At 39.0% G+C, this 13,395-nt stretch overlaps 1 protein-coding gene across 2 annotated transcripts in view; it reads right to left on the minus strand.

Moving 5' to 3' along the window:
• crocc2 (ciliary rootlet coiled-coil, rootletin family member 2) overlaps positions 1-13,395 on the minus strand; it is a 53,371-nt gene that overhangs the window by 28,384 nt on the left and 11,592 nt on the right. For both annotated transcript variants that reach the window (XM_059571157.1, XM_059571156.1), the window contains exons 4-11: positions 6,949-7,116; positions 6,667-6,750; positions 6,259-6,365; positions 4,514-4,658; positions 3,691-3,797; positions 3,018-3,224; positions 720-816; positions 73-162 (exon numbers count right to left, since the gene is read on the minus strand). In XM_059571157.1, the coding sequence (XP_059427140.1) occupies positions 73-162; positions 720-816; positions 3,018-3,224; positions 3,691-3,797; positions 4,514-4,658; positions 6,259-6,365; positions 6,667-6,750; positions 6,949-7,116 (1,005 nt within the window). The remainder of the gene's footprint in view (positions 1-72; positions 163-719; positions 817-3,017; positions 3,225-3,690; positions 3,798-4,513; positions 4,659-6,258; positions 6,366-6,666; positions 6,751-6,948; positions 7,117-13,395) is intronic.

Genomic DNA, 13,395 nt, shown 5'->3' on the forward strand with positions numbered 1-13,395 from the left:
CGAGTTGACAATTACTCTTCTCATGTTTAGTACATCTGGCCCAAAATATCATGGCAATCATCTTTAGTAAACCTTATTAATGTTGTTCAGTAACTGTTGCAGACTGCTGATCTCGCTGCATAAGGCATCTTTCTCGGTTCGGTCTTCAGACCGATTTATTTCCTGTACAGGAAAGCATTCAAGTCAAAGTACAGCTTCTTGAACAGCCATGACACACATCAGACTCCAGATGACTCCAGATAAGTCAAAGAAAGTGGTAGTGTTTATCAAGACTAGTATTCCAAATTAATGATTTTTTACCTTAATTGTTCCCTGCTGTTGGACCTGCCCAACTCGATCCAAGTATTTAGGCATCTTCAGGATATGGCTTAAAACATACATCTTCCATCTACACTTGACCCTCTATATAACCGGAACTCTCTATTCTATTTTTATTTTATCTACATGTTTTCTTTTTATTTGTTATAAAAAAATAATAACTTGACTTAACACTAATAACAATAACATACCTTAACACTAACTCCCTCTATTCTATCTATATTTTATTCTTTCTAATTTTTTTTTAACATGCTATGTGTACTGTGTATTATCAGGGACTTGTCACAGCACTTACATATTGTTATTCTTTTGTTGGTTCTATTGTCTATTTGTAAATCCTTTTGGATAAAAGTGTCTGCTAAATGATTAAATGTAAATGATTCTACTGCAACACTGCTCACCATCCTGTCCAAGCTGCTTCGCAAAGCTGTCAGATTGCTTTCCTTCTCAATGTTCTGTGCTCTGAGCCGTTTCACCATTTCACCCAGTTCCAGGATCCTGTACAGATACATGCATGTTAGACTTTAAGTGTACAGGACTCTCAAGTCTCATGCACTCACCGTGAGACACACACATTTCAACCTGTTCACACGCTCTCACGCCACACCTTGTATTTCTCATGCTGAGAAGTAAGGGCTAACTTGTCCTGATGTAATTAATGGATGGCTATGGAGGGAAGTTCTCTGCTGAGTTCACATCTGTCTCGAGTTATACAGAGTTAAATGACACCTACAAGCCAATCAGAAATTAAAATGTTGTTTCTGTGTGATTTTGCTGCAAGCGAGTTCGTTAAGAGCAAGATCCGATGAATGCTGTAGGTAACCCCTTCTTTTAGAAATTAGATTGTATGATTCCTGGATCAAATCACTTACCTGTGATCAAAGATAGTAAGAGCTGATGTTGGGGTATACTGGTAAATTTGTGCTTAATTATTATTGATGCAGTCAAAAACTCTCCTGCTGCTTTGCAACCAGAAGCATTTACTTAGCTTTGGCTCCCAGAAACTAAGAAAAGTACTAGCGATGTTATAACAGATGAAGAGAGAGTGTTCTCTATGGTCACTGAGCACTGCTCTTCAGTTGGCTCATTTGTGGCCAAATATCTTTTTGTTTTTGAGACATTTTTATTTTAGAAATACATAAACCTATTTATTTTATTTGGATGAATGTGTCCTTTTTTTATTATTATTATTATATTTTTTTATCAGATTTACCAGTTGTTATCATTTCTATTTGTTTAGGTCAATTGTTTAGGCCAATTGTGAACAATAGGTGAAATTGAACTGCTAGTGAAAACTTGAGAGAATTGGGTGCTGCAAATATTTTAATGTCTTATCCCCTTTTAGTGGCCCCTCCCCTAATCTCACTCCAAAATTTTGCCATAACTTGAGAGCCCTGAATATAATATAAAACTATCATAAAAGTGGTCCTTACGACACGTTTTCTGTCTTAAGTCATATGATAGATTGTGAGGAACAGAGTGAGGAATAGACTGAAATTATGTTATCATTCACTAAAATCTTGGCATCCACAATAGTTCTCTTTGGCACACTCATGTGAAAAGTAATAATGTTCGATTTGATATTACCGGTAAATGATTTCAGTTTATCAGTTGAGCTTGTTCACAGAAATGTCCCAAGTCATTTGTTCACAAATCATCTGATTTCCTGATTTCAATGGTTAATAATTTAATGTAAGACAGTATCATGAGTGAATAACAACTTACATTTTGATCTTTTTTTCATCTGACATTTAGCTTCAGAAGACTTGGGAGTTGTATGGTTCACATTTGTTATATTATGAAGCTTTTGCATAAATTTTGAAGGTTCAAAGCTTCAGACACGAAGGTATAAAAGTGGTGGAAGAATTTTCATTTTTGGGTGTACTATTTCGTTAAGAAAAATAGCACACCATTTTCTATTGTTGTAATCTGCAAGTTGAAATGGGCACAGATTTTATAAGGTTCTGAAGTATTCTAAGACATAAAGTACTCATTGTTCTGCACGAGCACACATACGATCACAATGTGAAGAAAAAAATGTGCACAAGCATAACATTAACACAACTCAGGCAAAATGATCAAACACTCCATGGTGTGGCTATTTGATACCCATTTATCTATGGCCCTTTCTTCCCGCAGCAATAAAGCTCAGCTAAAATTTCATATATCTCAATGGAGAGTGTTCTCTACTCTCTAACTGTCACTGATGAAAAGATGTAGAAGAAAGAAGCTGCAATGACTCCATTCATCAGAAGACCCCAACCCTGCTCTGTCAGATCCATGGATCCTCACTCAAAAGAAAGTGTCATAGGCCACTTGCACATTATAAAAGTAAATGAAGGATGTAGAGGATACTGAACAGCAAATAAAAAGGCACTCTTTCTCTCTAGTTTTGGCATGCCACATAGTTGGATAGATGAGGCAATCTGTGCTGACCTTCCCTGCATGTCAGCACTCAGGACAATGTACAATGAGTCATCTAGGAGATGTGAGTTCAGGACATCAATAATTCAATTCAAAGCTTAGGAATAGGTGCTGAAATTTATGACACTGTGAAATCCTTAGAATATGATCATTTAACCCCAGCTGCCAATACTGTATGTATTTATTACAGCATGCTGCTCAAGCATGATGACACTTGTACAGTATATTACTGTTGAAAAATGAATGGGAGGTGTACATAAACAGACATGTTGTACCTAGAGTTAAGCTCTACTTTCTCTGCGTCAAAGCGGGCCTGCAGTTGCATAGCCTCTTTCAACTTGTCTCTTAGTTGATTCTCCAGTGCAGATACTCCGCTGCTAGCAGGGGTACAAGGCTGGCTCATGCTAGCCTCCAAATTCACACATGCTGTATGAAGACGTCCGCCAGCCACCACACACTCGGCTCGCATGTCCGATAGACTCCTGTAAAGCACACACACAAAAAAAAAACTATTACAACCAGCAGGAGCAATGAAATTCCCTTACACAACAATTTCCTTACGTTCCCAAGGAAATGTGTTTTGTTCACAACTGACGAGAGCCAGATGGCCAAAACTATATTGTGTTCTGGGAATAAACTCTTTGAACAGTGTCGTGTCTGAGTAAGGGTCGTGAACATTTTCTCCGCTGTCCATGTGTTGAGTAATCCACATTACAGCAAATTACTCAACAATGATCACAGCATTTACACAGGCCGAGCCCTCATCAAGCTTGGCTCTGATGGATGGCTCAAGACTAATCTGAAGGGCAATCTAACCATCACATTTCCCAGGACGATGTGGTCAGGATGTGTGAGGGGTGACCCAGGTGACCTGCTGCGCTTTGATCCCAGGCGGGGATAAATGGTGTTGGGTTTGGAAAGAGGGTTCTGGCTGCAAGCTACACTCACCTGTCAGCGAAGGCCCGCAGCTGGGTGAAAGAGCTTCGCAGGAAGGCAGCCTGGCGCCACAGAGCTCGCACACGGGCTTGCTCGCGGCCATGTCGGGAGGTATTCATCTGCGGGAGAGCAAGACGGCCATATGGTCGGCAGGTTTCATAATAAAGAGGGTGACAAAGAGGTTAAAGATGTCTCCATTATAGATGCACAAATACGAAAAATAATGAATGCACACACACATACTTGAACTGCTAGGCGCACACACTCACAGAGACTCACATACACAAATGATACATTAAATGAACACTCTACTTTTGTGAAAATAGCTTCATTTTCCAACTCCCCTTGAGTTAAACAGTTTAGTTTTACCGTTTTCGAATCCAATCAGCATCTCTGGGTCTGGCGGTAGCACTTTTAGCTTAGCTTAGCATAGATCATTGAATCTGATTAAACCATTAGCATCTTGCTCAAAAAAGACCAAAGAGTTTCTATATTTTTGTATAGAAAAATGAATACTAGATGAGTGAATACTAGATGAGCTCCTTCATATCACCAGATGTTTGCATCAAGCAATGAATTCTCACTCTTTTTCCAATAGACTGGAATGTTTTTACAGGAAACAACAGCTGAGAAAATCACAACAATGATTTAAAACAAAGACAGTGTCCAGACTGACAAAACAGGCACCAGGGTGGAATTCCACAAGTTCCAGAGTTGAGTTTCATTGGATTGGATTAAAGAAAGATTTTCCTTAAACTGTGGATTTGGATAAAAAAAACACACACTACAGATCTCTCCTTCCTTCCCTCTGTCTCTTTTTCCTCCTCCCTCTCACCTCAAGTTCCCTCCTGAGTCGCGTGTCCCTCTGCTCTGCCTCCTCTCGTGCCTTCTGCAGGCTTTCCGTCAAGGCCTGATTGGATTCGTTGGCTTGTTCGAGTTGTTCCCGGAGCAGTGCATTGACCTGGCTCAAACCAGAACACCTGTGAAATATATGGAACTGCTTCAGAGCACTGTTTCCTGAGCCAAATTTTGCACATGATCTCAACCCCCTCTATTGCGCTGCCTCTATCAGCTTCTGTGTTTACAGACTCATAAAGGCCCACGTCACACATTCTACGTTGCCAGCCACGCTTAGAGGGGAATGTGCGTGACAGTTTTATAAAGTCCATGTCAGCTCCAGCCTAATTGCCCCCAGATTTGCTTGTCAAATAGTTTACAGGGTTATTTACATCATCCGTGGCAGAATCCACCCAGTTACATACAAAGATTGACGCCAGGGTGTGAGGCAGTAAGGGCGATGAACAAAACAATCATCAAAGGGGTGAGCAACAGAGAGAGAGACACGATCAAAGCTATGAGAATGTGTTTAATCATTTTTGATAAGTATCTTTGCTCCATGATTCTGTGTTTTGGCTTTTCCAGCTTGTGCCCCTCTAAGAAAACGCAAAGGCATTTTATAAGTAGTGTAACAGGCATAACACTTCGGCCCTGCTGAATCTCAGTTAATTGTGGCATGCTATAAAAGACGTGGCACAGTTGACTTCTCTGAAACAGAAAATTTAATAAATTCTGTTACAAGACTGCAGAGTCACAGATGGTCGGATGAACTGCACTGTGCAGTGCGCTCTCTGACAGAGGCACTAAGGTGTGAAAATGAATGAGGGCTTGGCAGCTGGACGGCCCAGAGTTTGCCATAACCATTTCAATTACAGGCGAGTGGCACAGTAAATCATGATCTTTTAAAGGCTGGCATCTGGGTTGGTAGGTTGGCCGGCTCTTTGTATGAAGTGCAGTAAAAACTATTTGGCTGAGACTTTGAACAAGGCTGTGATAATTAAGTCTGACAAACTGGATACCTTTTGTTTTTGACACCCCCTTCTAAAACTATTAATTTCCAGTATGTGCTTTTGGGGATTGAAGTAGGCAGCTAGGAGATTTAATTCAGAGCAGTTCAGCTCTATTTGCCTCCTTAATAAATGTTGTTCATGTGTCCTCTCTAAATGTTAGAATGGTGAATACCTGGTGTAAAATTCAGCTTAGTTGGTGGTACTTCTGTTTTAGAACATGGAAGCTTGTTTCCTAGCTGGTCTAAGGTGCTCATTAGCTGGTCTAATCTAACAACTAACCAGTCCACGTTGGTTCGAGTGTGTTTAATAGCTGGTTGTTAGCTAGTCCATGCTGTTCATTAGCTTTCCAGTCTGGTTTACAGCAAGTTACTGCTGCTCATTAGCTGGTCATTACCCGTTCCAGGTTGATCAATTTTCATTAGTTGATTGGATCAGCTACTAGTTTATGGTGGTCATGATGGTTTTTAAACAGTTCCCAAACACTAAAATCTGAAGCTGGATTTTCTAACAAAGCAAAAATGGAAAAAACAAAAAGAAAACAGAAACTCTCCACAAGATTTATAATTCTCATTTCCAAAAATGTTAAATTCTCCTATGGTTCCAAACAGCAAGTCTTGACATACTCTTTGGCTGATTCTGATTCATACCCATTCTCCCTCATTGTAGTCATTGCCCACTGGCATGTTTCACTGCACCTCTCGCTGTCAGAAGCGCATATCACTCTTGTTCTTACCGTTTCTGCTCATCCTCCAGCAGTGCAAGTTTACTTTGGACATCCATACTGTGTTCCTGCTCAAAGCGCTGTAGACGATGTGCTGAAGAGTCTAGGTGTGACTGGAGCTAATATATGGACAGAGGCAGGTTTATACATAACACACCAAAATACAGTGCAACACCTGACAACAATTAGACAACAAAAGTAACAGGAGCCGATAGATTTCTTAAAATTCAAAAGCTCTAATGCACTAGTGAGTGCATTGGTGCCAATGTACTGTGGCTGCCATAGCATCATCCTAGTGGATGCTGCACAATATGACTGTAAAGCACTTTGGGTGTACAAGCAATACACAATAAAATGCTATATAAATGCTCCATTCATTTATACATTCTTAAAGGCTGTGAAGTTCTCAGTAAGACTTACCGAGAGCCTCAGCTTCTCTGACTCTGAGGTTTTCTCCAACACCTGCTGCTCTAGATTTCCACATCTCTTCTTATACTGGAGCAACTGCAGACACAGACAAATACTTTCACTCCACAACTTAAGATGGAGCACATTCCCATCTACACCAAAGCTTCAGGGTTTCTTTTTGATATGTATATTCTAAAAGAAAATACAATTCCAAAATAATTTTTCCCCTCAAAAATCTTTCCCATCTTTGACCAAAATTAAATGTGTTGAATGAGACCACATCTAACAGTGGACCTTTGCCTGTAGTTTCTGCACCAGCTGAGCCTGTCTGTGTTGGCTCTCCTGAAAGGCCTGGAGCTTCAGCCTATAAGATCGTCCTTCTTCTCTTAGCCAGCCCTGCTCTGTGCCATACACACTCTGCTGGTCTGAATCCCCTGACTGCTGCAACAACATCTGCTCCAGCTGCAAAGACATATGCACTGCTTAATCACCTTTTAGTTCCATTATGGCTGTTCACAATTTGTATTAGCATGATTTAGTGACATTTACAGTGAAAAATGGCTTGAAAAAAATCAAAAGACTAAGTATCCTTGAATTGCTAGTGTACACCATTCAAATATTTCCTGCTCCCATGTTAAGCATAGGCAGCTCTAGATTTATGTATGAAACAAGAAAAAACAATGGTTGCATTGTCACAGAGGTAAGTCACAAGCTTCATATACTGTGTATTCACATTGGCTCCCAATCAGGCAAAAAGTTAGGTTTCAAACAAAAGGTTTAATTGTACTCTAAGGAAAATATTTGTAATAAATATAAGACTGATACAAGGTTTCTTGTGCTTTTAAGTGTTATTATACATTATAATATATAAAAATTTGTTTTACATTTTTGCTGATTCATGATTTATGTTTTATATTTGTTTTACAATTTTGCATAAAGGCCTATAAAAGGCTGTTTAACGGTAGGTTTCATTGGAACAACATGCCCAGCTTAAAGTCAGTGTGTGTTCAGTGAATTGTATCTTTTATCTTAAGCAAGAAGAAATGTTTTTCTGTAAATTAAAATAAAAATTCTGGGTAAATTGTGGGCAATGCACCAACAAATAGTGCTATTGCACCTCAGGTGTCCCGAGTTCAAGTCCTGACCTGACCTTTCTTGATCCTGTCCCCCTCTCTCTCTCCCCTACTTTGCTTCCTTTTCACTTACTGTCCAATAAAGGCAGAAATGGCAAAAATATAAAATAATAATAACTAAATGACTTAAACCCATTTTGAGAAATATTCACTGCAGTAAAAATTGTGACAACTTGTCCCAATCTCTCTGAACTCTAAATATCACGCATTTTTGCTTCTCAAGTGCATTTTTCCTAAATTAATTCACTGAACAACACAGGTAGCGTGTATAAAAAGGAGAAAGTTGTCTGTCACAATGGCAGAGTGCTTCTCTCTTGATTCCCATCCTCCTACAGGGTCTTCAATCTCAATGTCCCATTACCCCACCAACCCCTCCCATCTTCCTTTAACCCCTAGTGCATATCATGGTGCCAGACACCCAGTCCCTACTAACAGAAACCACATGTTTTCTCTCAACACAATAACATGCTGCCTCAGCTGATTCAAACAAAGCAAGAAAAGAGAGAGTGAGGGGTAGAGAGTGTTAAAGGTGGAGGTAGAGTCACCTTCATCCATTTTGCAAAGAAATAATACACACAACTACAGGTCATACTTAAATCACAGGCTAACACTCAACTGCTGCTAAACTGAACAGCAGCTTCTACAAGATGCAAGGGACAATAGTCCCCCTGTTCCCAACTGAAGCCAAGGGCTTCTCAAAACTTAATAAAACAGTTTCAAACAGTCTTTCTGAGAGCTTTAATTCCACATACTACAAAAGGGGGCAAACCAGCACCCGGCTCTGGGCGGTTTTGGGGTTCAGGGCTCATAAGGGAACAGGGACTTATTATATGTCCCGTTGTTAAGGTGACAGCTTTTGAAAGCGAACAGAAAATGAAAAACATGGGTGGAGGACGAGTCAGAAGAGAGAGGGGGGATGTTGGGTGCAGCAGCAGCTGTGTTTAAAGGCTCCTTTGGAAACAGCTGCACTACCCTATTGATTATGTATCTTTTCAACTATTTTGGCACAATTAGAGAGAATTTGTTGCTACAACACAAAAAGCGTTTGATGCAAAGTCATGAAAAAAATGGCACTTACAAACAAGCATAATGTTCTGTCTTAAAAGCTAATGGGGGTCAGGGGTGCAGCACTGCACACCTCTAGTGTGTATGTATCTCTGTATGTATATCCATAAAATACATTTGCTTCCAAAACTAAAAATAAAGTCAGCTGTGAGGCATAAAGCAACAATGTGAGTTATTTTCATCGGAACACAATGTCACACTGTGACACAATACCCCAAATATCATAAATTTTAAGAAAAAATTGCAAAACAAAATCACGACTGTCACAATGTAAGATATAAAGTTGCAATATAAGTAACAAAGTCATAATTATGCGAAACGAAGACAGTTGCAAGATTTAAAGTCACATTGTGACTATCATATTGTAAGAGTGTGAGACAATTACAATTACCGTACACAACTGCAAGATATATTCACACTGTGTATTTTCCAATTCTAAAAAACAAAAACAAAAAAAAAACCTGCAATTGTGAGATGTGGTCACATTATAAAATATAAAAGTCAGATTCTGCCTCAAGCTCACAAATATGAGAAACAAAGGCAGAATACTTTGATATAGATATAGAGGTGACTTTCAGATATAGAGTCACAATTGCCTTTTTATTCAGACTCAGAAATTTTTGGAGGTTAGGATCCCAGTTATATTTTCAAATGAACAAATAGTTATGACATTCATGGATTTGTTATCCTAATGGACAGGCAATATCATGAATGCATAAATGACATACAGCATCTCTCTTTTTACCAAACCTTAACAAAATGGAATCAACCTGCCTAATTGCGGCCCAGAACCAACTTCTCCAATTCAAATCTTAAAAGTAACTATGTTAAAAAATGATCTCAGGATTTGCTACTGAAGGAAACTTTATCAGCAGCATCAAAAAGACAGGAGGGTTTTGAAGCAGGGCTGATGGATGATGCAATGACATATGTCGATATTGGATCCTTCTAGCGGCACTAAACAAACCCAGCATTATGATGGTATTAAATTCAAGAGCTGGTCTCTCTCTCATGTTGCAGCCAATCTGCCGCCACAGGCTTGGCTCTGGTCCATGGGGAGAATGCTGTCACACGTGTCTAGAGGCCACTCAGCCTTTGTGGTGTATGTATAAGTGATGAATTTTCAAACACGGGTGTTAGCCACATGCTTTTGTTCAGATTAAAGCTTTATACAATGTACTTACAGTAAAAGTCATTTCGAAATTCTGGTTAAGATCTTCCCTTTACACCAAACAAGGGCAAGCATTCATGTTGGTGTATGACTCCAGGCGACTATAACACAGGATGACCATTCTTTATTTTACTGTTTAAACTTTGCACAAGATCACCATTCTTTATTTTACTGTTTAAACTTTGCAATGTATGTTGTTTACAGTAATATTGTGCTTGTTGTTGTAAAGATGTGCATGCTGACGTTAGAGTATGTCCCTCACTTTGCAAAAAAACGAACAAAAACACACACTGAGAGTCCACAAATTCAGTGTGTATTGTAGCCTCTTAGGCCCTGTCCACACAAACGCTGGTATTTTCAAAACCACAGCTTTTTCTGTTTGGTTTGGTCGTTCGTCCACACGCAAACGCAGCACCAGGTCACTGAAAAACGAACATTTTTGAAATCTCCTGCCAGGGAGAAGATTTTCAAAAACTCCAGTTGCAGTGTAAGGGCCGTTTCATAGTAAACGCATCTGTACGCATACGAGTCCCCGAGGCTACGCATCGTTACGCTTCTGCAGCCATTATGCGTCGGTGCGTAGCCAAATGTGTCGTCCTAGTTTTTGATACGCGACGCGCCGATGCACGCAATACTATGCGTTGTCGGTGGGAGCGACATTGCAAGTATTGTACATTAATTCAAGAATATTGTGTTTACAGAAGAAGAAGGTTTGAATACAGTGGCGGGATAAGAGGAAAAATTATGCGAACTTAACGGCCCTATCTCTGCGTTGCATTTGTTGCCGCCGATGTAAAATCAGCAACAGAATACACTCCTCTTCAGTTGCCCTCGTGATCTGAATATCACGCGACCCGACTCTACCAATATCACCCTGACTCTACTACCCCCTGTTGAGTGAGCGGTGTATTGCATACACGCATCGCCCGTGACGCTTGCGTCCACTGTTTAGACTATGAAAGGGAGCGCGTCGCTCGCGTTGCTTGCTCGCGTTTCTTGCGTTGACTATGTAAGGGGCCTAACAAGCCAAGTTACTGTGTAGAAACGTGGGTTTTTGGCTTGTGATGTCAGAGCATGCACTGTTATCTCCACGTGCTTGAAACTTTTTCAGGTTTCTGATTGGCCAACATGGCTTTGTGTTTGAGATTATATTGCCAACCGTTGGCTTGGCATGCTCTCTACAGTGCTTCATAGCATGCTTTTGCATTTTTATGTGGACGCAGATTTTTTAAAAATGGACAGAAAAACTCTGTTTAGAAAAATACCCAAGTACGTGTGTACATGGCCTTAGAATGCAGTTATAATGCCCATAAAATTTGATGTAAGGGCATGAGTTTTTGTATTTTATATTTGCGTCATATTATATGGTTAAACAATTTCACACAAGCAAGAGAGCTGTTTTTACCTGAATATCAACATGATTGCAGACATGATATAGACTTTATACAGGCGATCTATATAAAAAAAAAAAAAAAAAAGTTAACTCTGTAAAGCCTTGGATATGAAATTATTTATTTTTTATTTACAAATATATATTTTAATGGAACAGTTTATTGAAACTTTAGACAAAATCATCAGGTTTCTATGGCCCTATTCAGAGGCACAAACTAAGCATAAAAAGAACTATTTGGTGCAGTTGCTGATATTTATACGGCAAAAATGCAAGACTAAAATGTATGTTGTCATTCAATAATCATCCTGTAGCTGTACTGTACTGTATCCTGTTTACTGTAAATCTAAAATAAAATACCATTACATATAATTTACACATAAATTTTGTTTGGTGACAACATGGGAGAACCAATGATGTTTGATGTAACGGAGTTCTAACAGGCGTCATGTATTATGAGTTTACAGAGTTTAGGTTTCCTCAAAAAAAGCTGTCATATGGCTTCAGAAGACTTGAAATATATCACACAAGGGGTCTATGGACTGCTTTGATTGCACTTTAATGCTTTTGTCCTTTTTTGAGCTTGACAGTCCATCAAGAATTACAGATGTATAGAAAGCGGCACAAGCTTCTTTTGTGGCCCACAGAAAGTGAAATATACTTTTTTTTCCATTTACTATTCCAGAAAATTCTACATTATCAAAAGAAGGTGTTTTAAACTCTTCTCGTCTATTTGCACTCATTGTTTGATGACATCTGTTTCAGAGAGAAGTGTGACCCAGGCTTACACACCATCATCCTACTCTATCCACTGACCACACATTGTATCTGTAGTTCTTACAGTTCTCAGTAGAAAAGGCATTCACAATGGCCTCAGAGGGCCAGTAATGCAGGAGGGGCCCCATCCCAAATGCTCACCTTTCATTTAGGGTCACCTACTGACATTTTACAATAGCGATCAACATGCAACCTATTGCAAAAAGACCGGATGCATGGTTTATATTTACACTTTTTTTAATGCATCTATTCCCCCGATTCAGTGTCTTTTTTTATGGAAAGAGAGAGGCCCCATGTTGCCCTCTTTCTAAAATGTGTTTTGAGTTAGCATTTTTTATATTACTTAATATTTATGATTTGTGCCACTCCTTGTATTGTCTTGTTTGATAAATATTTCACAATACATCAAGGAACGGCAGCACTTTGATTCATGTGCCAACAAAAGAACATTTTCAAGGCCACTGAAAGCTCTTTGCACAAGGGCCAAGAATATTCGACTTCTCCCTCCATGTGGTCATAAGAGTGGATTGATCCTCTAATATGAGAGAAAACATGTTTAGAATCATGTTCATTTTCCGTCAAGCTTCCTTGGGTTCCAACTTTGCACAGAATATTAGCTGAAATGGATTCTTGTCAGCTATGCTTAATTAATATCAAAACATTAACATTTTCAATTTCGATTAGGAGGATTATTACTGACATTGCTAAGTATAATGACAGATTTTTCTTTTTTGGGTGAACATGCGATTCCAAACCTATGGAATCCCATTTCCATCACTGAATAATAATAATAATAACAATAAAAAAGATAATTTCAAGTTTTTATTTGACATTTCACAATTCTGACATTTTTTCTATCACAATTGCGAGTTTACATCTTGTAAATCTTACTTTTTTCCAGAATCGCATGATACAAACTCGCAGTTCTGATGGTTTATATCACGCAATTCTGAGAAAAAAAAAAAAGTATTGGCAGTTTATATCTTGCAATTCTGACTACTACTCACAACTGCGAATTTAGAATCAGAATTGTGAGATATGAAATCACAACTGCAAGTAATAAAGTCCTGTTCTGAGGGGGGAAAAAAGACTGATATTTTGTAAAAAATGTGAGTTTCAGATTTCTTTCCTCAGAATTGCATGATATAAACTCACAATTGGAAGATATAAGGTTGGAATTAAGAGAAATAAAGTCAGAATTGAAA

The sequence above is a fragment of the Carassius carassius genome, chromosome 17 (genome assembly GCF_963082965.1).
Source record: "Carassius carassius chromosome 17, fCarCar2.1, whole genome shotgun sequence".
Taxonomy (NCBI): Eukaryota; Metazoa; Chordata; class Actinopteri; order Cypriniformes; family Cyprinidae; genus Carassius; species Carassius carassius.